General features: G+C 35.7%; 2 protein-coding genes, 2 long non-coding RNA genes and 1 pseudogene across 4 annotated transcripts; 1 reads left to right on the plus strand and 4 right to left on the minus strand.

Moving 5' to 3' along the window:
- Window positions 1–147: 147 nt before the first annotated feature.
- LOC147564982 (uncharacterized) lies at window positions 148–2383 on the minus strand (annotated as a pseudogene).
- LOC147564983 (light-harvesting complex-like protein OHP2, chloroplastic) lies at window positions 2273–3586 on the minus strand. The gene is made up of 2 exons (XM_086651393.1): window positions 2964–3586; window positions 2273–2558 (listed from the first exon to the last, which is right to left on the minus strand). Exons 1-2 carry the CDS (start codon window positions 3368–3370, stop codon window positions 2444–2446), a joined length of 522 nt encoding a protein of 173 aa, XP_086507519.1. The 5' UTR covers window positions 3371–3586; the 3' UTR covers window positions 2273–2443.
- On the plus strand, window positions 3576–5164 carry LOC147564984 (uncharacterized). Its single transcript, XR_015229326.1, has 3 exons — window positions 3576–3942; window positions 4404–4496; window positions 4792–5164. It is a non-coding gene; the product is annotated as an uncharacterized LOC147564984 (long non-coding RNA).
- A 497-nt stretch (window positions 5165–5661) lies between these two features.
- LOC147564985 (uncharacterized) lies at window positions 5662–6812 on the minus strand. The gene is made up of 2 exons (XR_015229337.1): window positions 6594–6812; window positions 5662–6039 (listed from the first exon to the last, which is right to left on the minus strand). It is a non-coding gene; the product is annotated as an uncharacterized LOC147564985 (long non-coding RNA).
- A 947-nt stretch (window positions 6813–7759) lies between these two features.
- Window positions 7760–10685, minus strand: LOC147564986 (uncharacterized). The gene is made up of 3 exons (XM_086651392.1): window positions 10349–10685; window positions 8587–9215; window positions 7760–8197 (listed from the first exon to the last, which is right to left on the minus strand). The coding sequence occupies exons 2-3, from the start codon at window positions 9135–9137 to the stop codon at window positions 8134–8136; spliced, it is 615 nt and encodes a 204-aa protein (XP_086507518.1). The 5' UTR covers window positions 9138–9215; window positions 10349–10685; the 3' UTR covers window positions 7760–8133.
- Between the last annotated feature and the right edge of the window lie 672 nt (window positions 10686–11357).

The following is an 11357-nucleotide window of genomic DNA, read 5'->3' on the forward strand; positions in this document are numbered from 1 at the left end:
TAACCAAATGAGGCATGACCGAGTCGTCGATGCCATAGCTTTATTTCAGTTAGTCTCTTATGGGAACTAGTGGTCTCAACAGCCTATGCATGTTGTAGTCGATTAGAATACTCTGACTCCAAATCCAAATAGTAGAGCTTCCCCTTCTTAACACCATAACCAATCGTCTGTCGAGTCCGAAAAACGATATATTTTTATAATGACATGACCGAGTCGTCGATGCCATAGCTTTATTTCAGTTAGTCTCTTAGGCCAAAAAATAACAATACATGATAAAGTAGAAGTAATTTGAGAGACAGACAATAAATTATAATCTAAAGAAGGAACAACTAAGATAGAATCAAGATGTAAAGTATTAGTCAGAAGGGATGATTCTTTCCCAAGTACTGAGGTGGTATGCCCATTGGCTGTGGAGACAGATTTTTGCGAGGAGGATCGAAAGTTTGTGACTTGTCCGACATCAAATGTCATATGATCAGTTACTCCGGAATCAATTATCCATGCATCATTAGAAACATGTGAAGAGGTGTTTAAAACCGTACCTTCAGTTGTAGTAGTGGTGATTAATGCGGAAGACGTTGAAGGTGCGTGATCCTGTTTTGTTTGAGCAATAGCAGCAGTAGAAGGCCTTTTGGCGTTCCGATGCTTTGTAGGATCCCACCAGTCAGGATAGCCTATAAGTTCAAAACAATGATTCTTCAAAGGCCCTGTTTGATGACAATGAGTACATTTTAAGTTAGATTTTTCAGAATTATGAGAATTTTTGTAGTTTACGGATTTTGACCGATCTTGAGATGATTGTGGTGGTCGATGTTGTGAAAGCATAGCGGAAGCATCAGAAATGTCACTATCTATATTTAGAGTTGTAGCTCGAACCGATTCACGACGAACTACTGAATAACATGCCTCCAAGCTCAGAGGAGGATCAAGGCGTAGAATTTCACGGCCAAGCTGATCTAAGCTTTTATCTAGTCCTGCAAGAAAAATATGACCCGGATCCGTTCAATGGATTTGTGGTATATTGTCACATCATCTGGATCTTTCATGACCACTTTATCACGGTGATCCAGTTCTCTAAAGATTTCTGTGAGTTCGCCATAATAGATAGAGAGAGATCTAGACCCTTGTTTAGCAGAGAATGCCTGTTGATGAAGTGAATAGACCCGTATTTCATCATTACCATCAAAAAATGTAGTAGAGAGGGTTTTCCAAATTTCTCGCGCATTAGGTATACGAAGGTAACGTTTCATAATATCAGGAGACATAGACATCAAAAGCCAGCGTTTCACTTTTTGATTTTCAGCATACCACTTATCATAACCTTTATCAGATTCAGTAGGTTGTGTAGTGGTACCCATGATGTAAGCCAAATTTTCTCGTTCAACAATATGCATTTCCATTAGTTGTGACCATATATCATAATTTGTTTCAGTAAGTAGAACACCAATATTAAAAGCACCTTCTGACTACAACTGGGATATGGGAGTCACTCATTTTCGTTTTTCTTTTACTTTTTTTTTTCTCCCTTTTTCTTTTTCCTTTTTTTTTCTTATATATGATGGATATACTTATTAAATCAAGGATAGAAAGAGAAAAAATTACTAAAGAAAATACAATCGAGAAAAAAAACACAAACTATTGGTTGAACTCTGAAGATGGTAAGGGATAACTCTGCAACAAGTTGAACAATATCTTCGGAGGTCCTTTTGTATCTTCTTCTTTATGTCTCATTTTTTTTTTAATCTTCTTTGCAAGGGATTTGATTGATATTATGGTCTTGGAAAGAAAGAAAACAATCTAGTTTTGGTTTTGATATAGAAAAGGGTTAGGATTTGAGTTTTTCTGTTCTTTTATTTGAATAATACTATGGATCTATGATTTGGAGGGTTTTTTTTTCCCTTCTTTTTTTCTCATAGTAAACTTGGCTCGGATACCATGTTTGAACACCAATGAAAGAAGGAAGAGAAAAAATAAGAGAAGAAATTTGTTTCTGTATATTATTTCTATTGAGACATTACACTTCTTATATAGGATAGTTATATCCTTATTGAGAAAAATAAATCTAGTAACAAATAATGTGGTAATATATTGGTGATTTGTGAGCAAGGATATCAAGAATATATGGTAATCAAGAATATACGGTAATTAATCCATTCCCATATATTCTTGATTTTAGTAACAAATGTCAACAAATAGTACCTAACTCAAAATCGTAGCTAGTGTCGAAATAGGTATGTAAAACCGTAGATGGAATCATGGAAATATGAAGAAATAACCAAAGAAAAAACTCTAGATACGAATCACAAAATTCCCCACATTTTTCACTTCATAATTTCATCACAAAAAAGAGATACACTATATGAATATCATCAAAATCATTCATGATTTTAAACCTAAACTGGAACTTAGTTCAATCCACGGAGGAGAAAGAATGTGGGAGAATTCAATCGAGGTCTACTATTCCAAAATTAGAGAGAAGAATCTTCAATTGATCGACAAAATCAGAACCAGTTGCATACTCCGTTAATAGTCCAACAGCAAAACCAAACATTGCCCATCTGCATAAAGGGTCATATATACAACAAATCAAAATGTTTATAAGAATTTATATGTTAATTTACAATCAAAGGAAATTTGACTCCTTAGAATATGAATTTGATTCTTTGTGATCAAAGGCAAGATAGTCATTTTAGATTATTCTGGACAAATTAGCATTTTTTGGGTCAGACTCCACAAACGCAGAATCTGTCCCATTGGACGAATCCGAAAGAAAAACACAATCATTGTGAAATCTGACTTGAGTCAATTCAGATCTTCAGTCAGAACTAAAATCTGAATAGGAAAGAAGAACACTACTTCAGTAGTAGCTAATCAAACATGGGGTTGTTCATTGTTGAAGCAGTAATTAGAGTTTTACAAGAAAACCAACTAAATTTCATAAGGAGAGATGATTAAATTGTTACCTGCCATTGGAGATTTCATTCTTGTTGATGAACCCAAAGAAAGGTCCTTGATTTGCTTCTTCAAGTTTCTTCTTTCGAAAGTATTCTTGAAGATCTTTAGCTATTTTTCTTTGAAACTCCATGGAAACAACATTTTGAGTAGATATCTGAGACACCCCAGTTACTTGTTTAGAGAGAGGAAGAGATTGAGATGAAGGTGGTGGTGGTGGTGATGGAGAAGGAGCAACTGGTTTGAGAGAAAGAGAAGGTTCTCTTGAAGCAATAGGTCTTCTAAGAGGACCTTCACTAGTATTTGAACACCTAATTATAATTGAGGGTTTATTATTAGTACTATTAGTAGTAGGAGAGAATCTAAATGGAGAAGAAGATGAAGAGGTTGATGAAAAGGTGGTTGATGCTATAGACATCTTCTCTGTATTGTCTCTGTTTTGGTATGACAAGTTCAGAGAGAGAGAGAGAGAGAGAGAGAGAGAGGATGATTGGATAATCAGATTTGTTATCAAGTACAACTCAAAAAGGTGTGGATAAGTTGCTGCCAAGTTTTTCAAAGAAAACAATACCCTCTCTTTTATGGGTCTGGATCATATTCAAACAAGGAATATATACCATAAACAAAAATGATGCTATGCCCGGCCGGAATCCCGGCCGAATCCCGGCCGGGTGAGTTGGCAGTCCAACCGGGCATAGCTTCATGACGTGTTTATGAGAGAGAGATGTTTTCCGAGTTTCAACTTTTAGTCCCTCATATTGTATACTTTCATCGTTGAGGACTTTATCTATCAAAGCACGGGATTTGATTTCATATAGTAATTTAGGGCAAAACGCAAAAGCACTCGATTTCTTCCCCCTCTTCACTCGAATTCAACAGCCAAAAAATCATCAGGTAAGGTTCAAAACCCATCATCACTCGATTTCTTCCCCATCTTCACTCGATTTCAACTGGTTTTTGGCTTCAAAATCAACAGCCAACCAAGATCAGGTAAGGTTGAAAACCCTTCTTCACTCGATTTCTCTCAAATTTCTATCTTAAAATCTCTCTCTCTACAAACCTAAGCTCGAATTTGGGACAAGTTGAAGCTCGATTTTCTCTTAACAGTAACTCGGTTTTGCCCTAAATTTATTATATGTTCTGAAATTTTGATTATATGTTCTAAAATTTTGATTATATGTTACTATATGTTATGAATGTTCTGAAATTGTAGAAATTAGTCTGATTTTGCCCTAAATTGGTATCTAGATTTGTGATGTGATGAATTTTCAATAAATTTCTTTAGTTATATGTTCTGAAATTTTGATTATATGTTACTATATGTTATCAGTGTTCTCAAATCTTGGAAATTGGCCTGATTTTGCCCTAAATTGATATCTAGATGTGATCAATTTGCGACAAATTTCTTTGATTATATGTTCTGAAATTTTGATTAACATATATGTTATCAGTGTTCTCAAACAGGGTCTAATGTCATGTTATGTGTGGTTTCAATCTTACGATATTGTTTTGCCTGCGATGGCTCGACTAACCGAAACAGAAAGGTATTGGCCAAAAAAAAATGAAATCAATTCTATTCGTAAGTCTTATTCTTCATTGTTCAATCAATTCTATTCCTATTTGATGAGTTAAGATCATATTTATGACTAAACTTTGCAAGTCTTTATCCGTTTCAGATCAAGAAATTAGATGATTGTGGTGTAGTTCCAAGTGGTTTATTAGGCTAAATTTTGCTCTTACTATTGTTTAAATTACATCATATTGGTTAAGTTTAGGACTTAAGCGGTTCTATTAGTTCAATAGGCGATGTAATCTCATGCATTATTTTGTGTTGCTCAGGATACTGATTTGCAGACGATGGCTCGACTAACTGAAACATAGAGGTAGTAGAGGATTTGTGGTTGTGTATGGTTATTCGAATGCAATTTGAGCTCTCAATGAAGGTTGTGTATGACATACCGGAGGCGTCTACTAGAGGAGACAATGAAATAAGCCCCATTGCTGGAAAATTCATGTCGTTGAAGCTGGAATCTTGTAAAACTTCTTTGTTTAGTTTTGTGGTGTAATTTGATCTTGTACTGTAGCATGAATGAGTATTGGCATGAAGTAGTCATGTATATCCATAGAACTTTATTTTGTCAAACTTCTTGGTTGTTAAGGTAAACTGTAAATTGATCTTGTACTGTAACATGAAATGGGTTTTGGCATGAAATAGTTTGTATCTTGTTGATTTATGTCTCTTCCAATGATTTTTGGTTGCTAAGGTTGAGATTCCAGGTTCCTAGGGTGGAGATTCTTAGTCAAGTTAGGGTGGAGATTCTTAGTCAAGTCCAATCTTTGGCCATTCTAACTGTGTTATTTACCTTGGCTTCAATGATCCAAATAACAAGACTCTTGCAATCAGGAGGTAGAGAGGAGAGTCTACAATCAACATCAGGTGCGATTGCTATGGGCCGTCTCCCCTAAACATATAAGATATATTGAACTTACTACTGTTAAATTCCTGTTCACGCTGACCTAAGTCAAGTGGTCACCTTCACAAGATTTAGTTCGAAACTGAAGTATGTTTATATCATATACCCATTTTTCAGTGGAAATGCTACCTGTTATAAACATACCATTTGAGTTTAATCACTTAACAAAGAACCATAAATATTCTTCCAGCAAAAACTGAGTTCATATTAAAAAGGCAAGTTGCTTAGATTGTAATTTAGAAACTTAAACAAAATTTAGTATTGTAATAACAGTGAAAATACAGTGAAGTGATCTTATACGACTTAAAAGAATCAGAAATCTGGACATTTCGACATAACACATCGAAACTATACTATAAGTAAACACATTTGGTTGAATTTGAGCTTCTTCCAATTCAACAAACACCTTCTCTCTTTCAACGTCATTAGCCTAATGAGGGTGTTGACTGATGGGCCAGATGTATCCTTAAATGGGTCTCCAATTGTGTCACCAAAAACAGTTGCCTTGTGTGGTTATGATCCTTCAGGTCCAAGTGTCCTTGCAAGCTAGCTCCAAGTTTTTCTGTAGCCGAATCCTTAGGTCCAAGAGTCTTTTAGGTCTCATCACGTATTCCTGCAACATCAAAAGTATTGGGCATTATAACAACGTCACAAAAGAGATATAACGTTCTTGTTGAATTCGAATGCACAAAAACAAAAAGATCCTTTCACATTCCTGCATAATCACTGACTCCAATAGACAGAACTCTGTCACTGAAATGCACATGAAATCATTTATTTGATAAGCAATTGTATCTCTCTCACACATTTTATCAAACACCTTCCTTGCACTATCAACAACACCACAAGCACAAAATAGATGTATCAAAGTATTTCCAACACAGATTCAAACCCAGTTTTAAAAACATCTGTATAGATTCATTTACCTTCCTCAATTCCATAGAACAGAGAACAAGCCTTAAAAGACTACAGGAAATGGGTAATTATTAGGTAGTAAACCATCTTGGTGAGTAGACAAATAGGAAACGATAGAACCTTGAACCCTAGCTGAGATGATTTCTGAAATTAGATGCTTTTATATGGTTTGTAAAGAGATAGAGAAAGTCCACTGAAACCTAATGGTTTGTAAAGAGAGAGAGAGAAGAAGAAAAACAAAACCTTACTCACCTCTCGATCAGATCTGATGAAGCCCTAGGTGGTGATTTCCTTTCAACATCAGAGGGTGTATTAGATTGAAGGAGATTGATCAGTTACTAGTTTCCCTAAGAACTCTCTAAAGAGGTGAAAGAAGAACGGCACCTCCGGATTCATACTTGAATCAATAAAATAGAAACCTTAGGAGAAGAAAATGAAGTAGCTTAAAGAGAGAGCCGAGGTGTTGTTTTTGCGCTGAATGGGTTTAATCCTCTTTTTTATGATAAGCCCATCATTATAATTAATCAAAATTTCAGGGACCTTATCCGAAATCGATGAAATCACTCCCTAGCAATTATTCCACGTTAGATGCAATGCCCGGTTGGCCGCGCCAAGTCAGCGCCCCGGGTTTCACCCGGGATTGGCACCGGGCATAGCATCATTTTTGTACCATAAAACAGTTACAATTCTTCTCCTTTTCAGATCGACTAGACAGTAAAATTGGAACTCTAGCATCTGACACCCATTTTCTCTCTAAATTCTGTTCAGCTACATACCCGAATTGGAACTCTAGCATCTGATGCCCATTTTCTCTCTAAATCCATAGCATCTGATACCACATTTTCTCTCTAAATCCTGTTCAGCTACATACACGATCGGGATTCAGCAAAAATCAGGGCAAACAAATTGGAATCTTGGAACATTCCAAACTGAGAGCAAGTATAGGAAGAAATTGTACGTGGGATTTTAGTATGTAAGCCCGCACCAGATTTGTTTGCCCGGGTCCATTGGGGGCTAGCGGGCACCTCAAGGCTAAAGCTCAGACTTGATGGTAACCCGGGAGTCCGAACCCACCAGACTTGGAACCCACCAGTCCAGTGGCTAATGAGCCAGACTCGGTAGTACTAAACCCAATTAGTCAAGAGAAGTGGAGTGGGCCTGTTATATTTTTGCCCAGCCCGGATAGGCCGCTTTACAAACTATCTGTGGGCCCCAGCCAGACCCAGCTCCCACACATTCCTCCTCTCTCTCTCTCTCTCTCTCTCCCTCTTCTTCTCTCTTCTTTTTTTCTTCCTCCTGTAGTCTTGTTTGAAGGAGGAGGAGCTTCGATTAATGAAAAGAAAGAAGACTAACGACAGTTGAAGATTAACAAAGTAGAATCAAAACTAGAGACGGAAAACCCCAAATAAACCAAGATGGAATAATGAACAAGTCATCACATATATATGAAGCAAATGAACAACTGTTTTTGCATTACAAATGAAACGAAGAGAAGAAAAAAAGAAAAGAGACTACCTGAAATCAGAGAAACCAGACAAACAAAATTGAAGCCCTAAGGACTGATACAACTTATCAACTTCTAGGAAGAGAAGCCATTAATGGAATCCTTAAAGCAAATGGAGTGGGGAGGATTCATAATCACATATTTTTCTGATAGAAGAAGCAATATCGAAGAAATCAAATGGGCCATGTCAGTTGAGTCATTCTACCTCATACCCCATAGCTTTCATCACTTCAACAAATGATTTGGTTGTGCCGAATAATTCCTTTATATTCTGACAATCCTCCGATATTACATTATCGTACATGCACAAGTCCTTTTACTGTCTTGTTCTTCGTCTGACGCACTTCCCTCACTGTCATTGTCATCATATAGAAAGTTTCATGTTAGCAACAAGGTATTATTAGGAACCTAGAAAGAAAAAGTAAGAGGAAAAATCTTTTCTAGTAAACCTCTAGAGATATTAACAGACCGAAAGTGTAAGGACTTCCATCAAGTAAAGTGCCCATGAGTTTTAAGAACGATTTTAGTAAACACAGATACGTAAACGAGAAAGAGAGTAAAAGGCCGAAAAGGAAAGAAACAGCAGAGTTTGGACTTTATACATCAAGTACAATAACGAAATATGAACTTCCACCGACTTCTAGTGAATAAATAGATAGCATAGAGAAAACATCTGTCATGAAATAAAGCTCAAAAGAAGAAAACAAGAGTAGAAAGCGGAATGAAGGTAGACTTCAATACCTGAGTTCAAATTCTCTGATCTCAACTAGATCTTTTCCACAAGAATCAGTCCATTGCACTTTTCTTCTTCCAGTATCACTTTGGACATAATTTTCCAGTATCCCGGATGTCATAAGTGGATCATCATCTTCATGAACTACTGGAGTACATTGGGGCCTCTTTAAGCTACTCTTGAGACATAATGTTCCTCCATTTTCATCGTCCCTATTATCAACATTAGATTCCTCTGTATTATCCGATACGGAGGAAGGATCTTGTAAGACAGGCTTGTGTTGCGTGGGCCCAACTTTAGGCGGGGATGGGCCATCGAGTCCTGCGGAAGCGCAACCGAAGCAACCAAAGGTAGCGCAACCGCGGGAAACCCGATTCTTCCCGGAATCCAGCTGAAAGTCAGGGTTACTTTCTTGATCCACCAACTGGTATTGATTCCACGGCGAAACTTTCATGGGCCTCTCTTCGGTCTTGCGGCCAAAGAAAAGCAGGGTCAGACCCTTGCTATACCCAGTAGCCGAAGAAGAGAAGAAGCCTCCACCTTCCACTGCCAATAACATCAGTTATGCTCATCTGGATGACATATTCTATCAAGTTCTATTTAAGTCTCCTCTCGTTCTTCTCCAACGGCACCGGTGCTACACCCATCAATAACAAACTTTCATCAAAGAACAAGACAATTCATCCACAAAGTTGATAAATGACAAAGAACATAAGCATAGTATTAGTAATGCCACTTTCTTCTATTAGAAAGCATACTCGAAACACGAAAACTCAAGTATCAACTACTAAACCCAAGTTATAACAGGAAATAGGAATCAGACGTAAAGTAATCAACGCGTATAGTCGAAAACAAGACGGATAGTATAACAAACAACCACATGGGCTGTCTCCTTCGATTTCATTTGGCATATACAACGCCATATAATAGCTTGCAGGAAATTCAACCTGATGTTCTAACATGTATAAAACTAAGCAATAAAACATATTGAATTTAAAAGTAGGGAGAATAAATACTAAAAATAGAACACACTGATTTTCTTTTCCGTAATATTTTCGCTAAAGGTTGACAAGATTGACTATTACCTTACATTACTACTAATAAAAATAAAAATAAAAATAAAAATAAAAAAGATGAACAAATTGAAAGGGTTAGGCGAAAATATAAACTTTTTTCACTAAAATTCATTAAGGTTGCCGAAAAACATGAACAAGGTTAAATAAAATTGTAGTAACAATAAAAGGCAATTTAATGTTCACACTTAACCATTAAACACATATGGTTTTAATAAAATTTACTAAAGAACTAAAAATAATAATTTTAAATATAATAAATTCAACAGTTTGATATTGACAAATTGGGACATCAAAATAAATAATAGAAGTAAAATGAAAGCTGAAAAATTTAAAAATATTATAAATTACAAAAACTATCATAAATTAACATCAAATGATCCTATTAGTTGGTATTAAAATTTCAAGTACCTTAAATCAAGTTCTTAATTTACTTAATGAATTAATAACACTAAGAACAATCTACTCTATACTAAAATCACCATTTAAAAATTACAAAGAAACCCCCTTTCTAATCACAACAAATATGATGAACCCTAATTTTCTTTCATCCATTTTTAACTACCCAGGAACTAAAACTTAGCTCATTATATTAATATTACCCTAAATTGATGAACCCTAGCTTCATTTCACCCATTTCATGAAGTTAGTTAGAAACTCAATCAGATTTACTTGAAAAGGAAAGAAAAAAGGGTACCTGAAGAGGTAAATGAAGTTAGAGAGAGAAAGGGTATTCAGATCTGTTGAGAGATTTTTGGTGGTTTTAGTTTTTGATTATATCCAGATGAATCGGGGTCTCAGCCATGACTGAGTCTCTGAGTTTCTAGTTGATATGAAAGTGATGGGAGAAAAAATATTAAAATAAATAGAGATTTTATAGAACTTATAAAGTCGAATCGGCGAGGAATTGAGTTAAAGATGGCGATTTCATATGATAAAGACTCAAAAGAGAGAGAGATGGAAAGAGAGAGGATGATGACTAAATGGTGCATATTAGCTTTGTTCCCTCCTTTTTGGTTTCTTTCTTTCTTCTCGGATTCTTTACTTCCACCCAAGTTTATTTTATGTTATGGAGTAGAATTTTTGTGGATGAAGACTTCAAAAGTCATTACACTTACAAGTCATAGTATTTCGTAAAGAAATAATATGACGGTACATTGACATTTGTGAATTGAGTAAAGGTTGCTCACGTTTTTGTTGTAAGCGTTCGGTTACAGTCATCGATTGTAGTCAATTTAATTTTACCTAAATACTTCACTGTTAGCTAGATAAATTAGTCATTAATACTTTTTATTCTCTTAATGTGTTGATTGTAATTGACATTAAGTATAAAAATAGAACGATCAATAAAGAGATTACAAGTCTGTGATGCAACCATAACTTGAAAAAAATATAAAATAGTTACAAGGTACAAGATCATTTTTTTCGAAGATAATGTTATTTCCTTGTTTTAAAGGTTGGACGACATTTGAAAGTGATTTTTCTATTACCTAATATCCATGAGTGGTCTATAATGCTATATGTAATGAGAGAAAAAGGAGAAAACAGAAAAGATGGGGTGGAAATAACTTCCACTTACTTCTTTTGTTTAATAAAAGAGAAAGGTTACTTTTGTTTCTGTTTGCTCATTAAGGGCTTGTTCTTACAGCACTACAAGAGAAGACCACAATCCCCCCAACTAATGCTACAAGGTGTCCCCTATCAGT

Source organism: Eschscholzia californica, unplaced genomic scaffold (assembly GCF_041429995.1).
Source record: "Eschscholzia californica isolate CP2 unplaced genomic scaffold, dmEscCali1.0.p SCAF_1, whole genome shotgun sequence".
Classification (NCBI taxonomy): domain Eukaryota; kingdom Viridiplantae; phylum Streptophyta; class Magnoliopsida; order Ranunculales; family Papaveraceae; genus Eschscholzia; species Eschscholzia californica.

Bases quoted from the DNA above. Each gene is read 5' to 3' on its own strand.
- LOC147564983 (XM_086651393.1), bottom strand. From the start codon at position 3,370: ATGTCTATAGCATCAACCACCTTTTCATCAACCTCTTCATCTTCTTCT. The intron at 2,559-2,963 runs GTAACAATTTAA...CCCTTTATGCAG, and splicing joins AATGAAATCTCCAATGGCAG to ATGGGCAATGTTTGGTTTTG.
- LOC147564986 (XM_086651392.1), bottom strand. From the start codon at position 9,137: ATGTTATTGGCAGTGGAAGGTGGAGGCTTCTTCTCTTCTTCGGCTACT. The intron at 8,198-8,586 runs GTATTGAAGTCT...TGACAATGACAG, and splicing joins ATCAGAGAATTTGAACTCAG to TGAGGGAAGTGCGTCAGACG.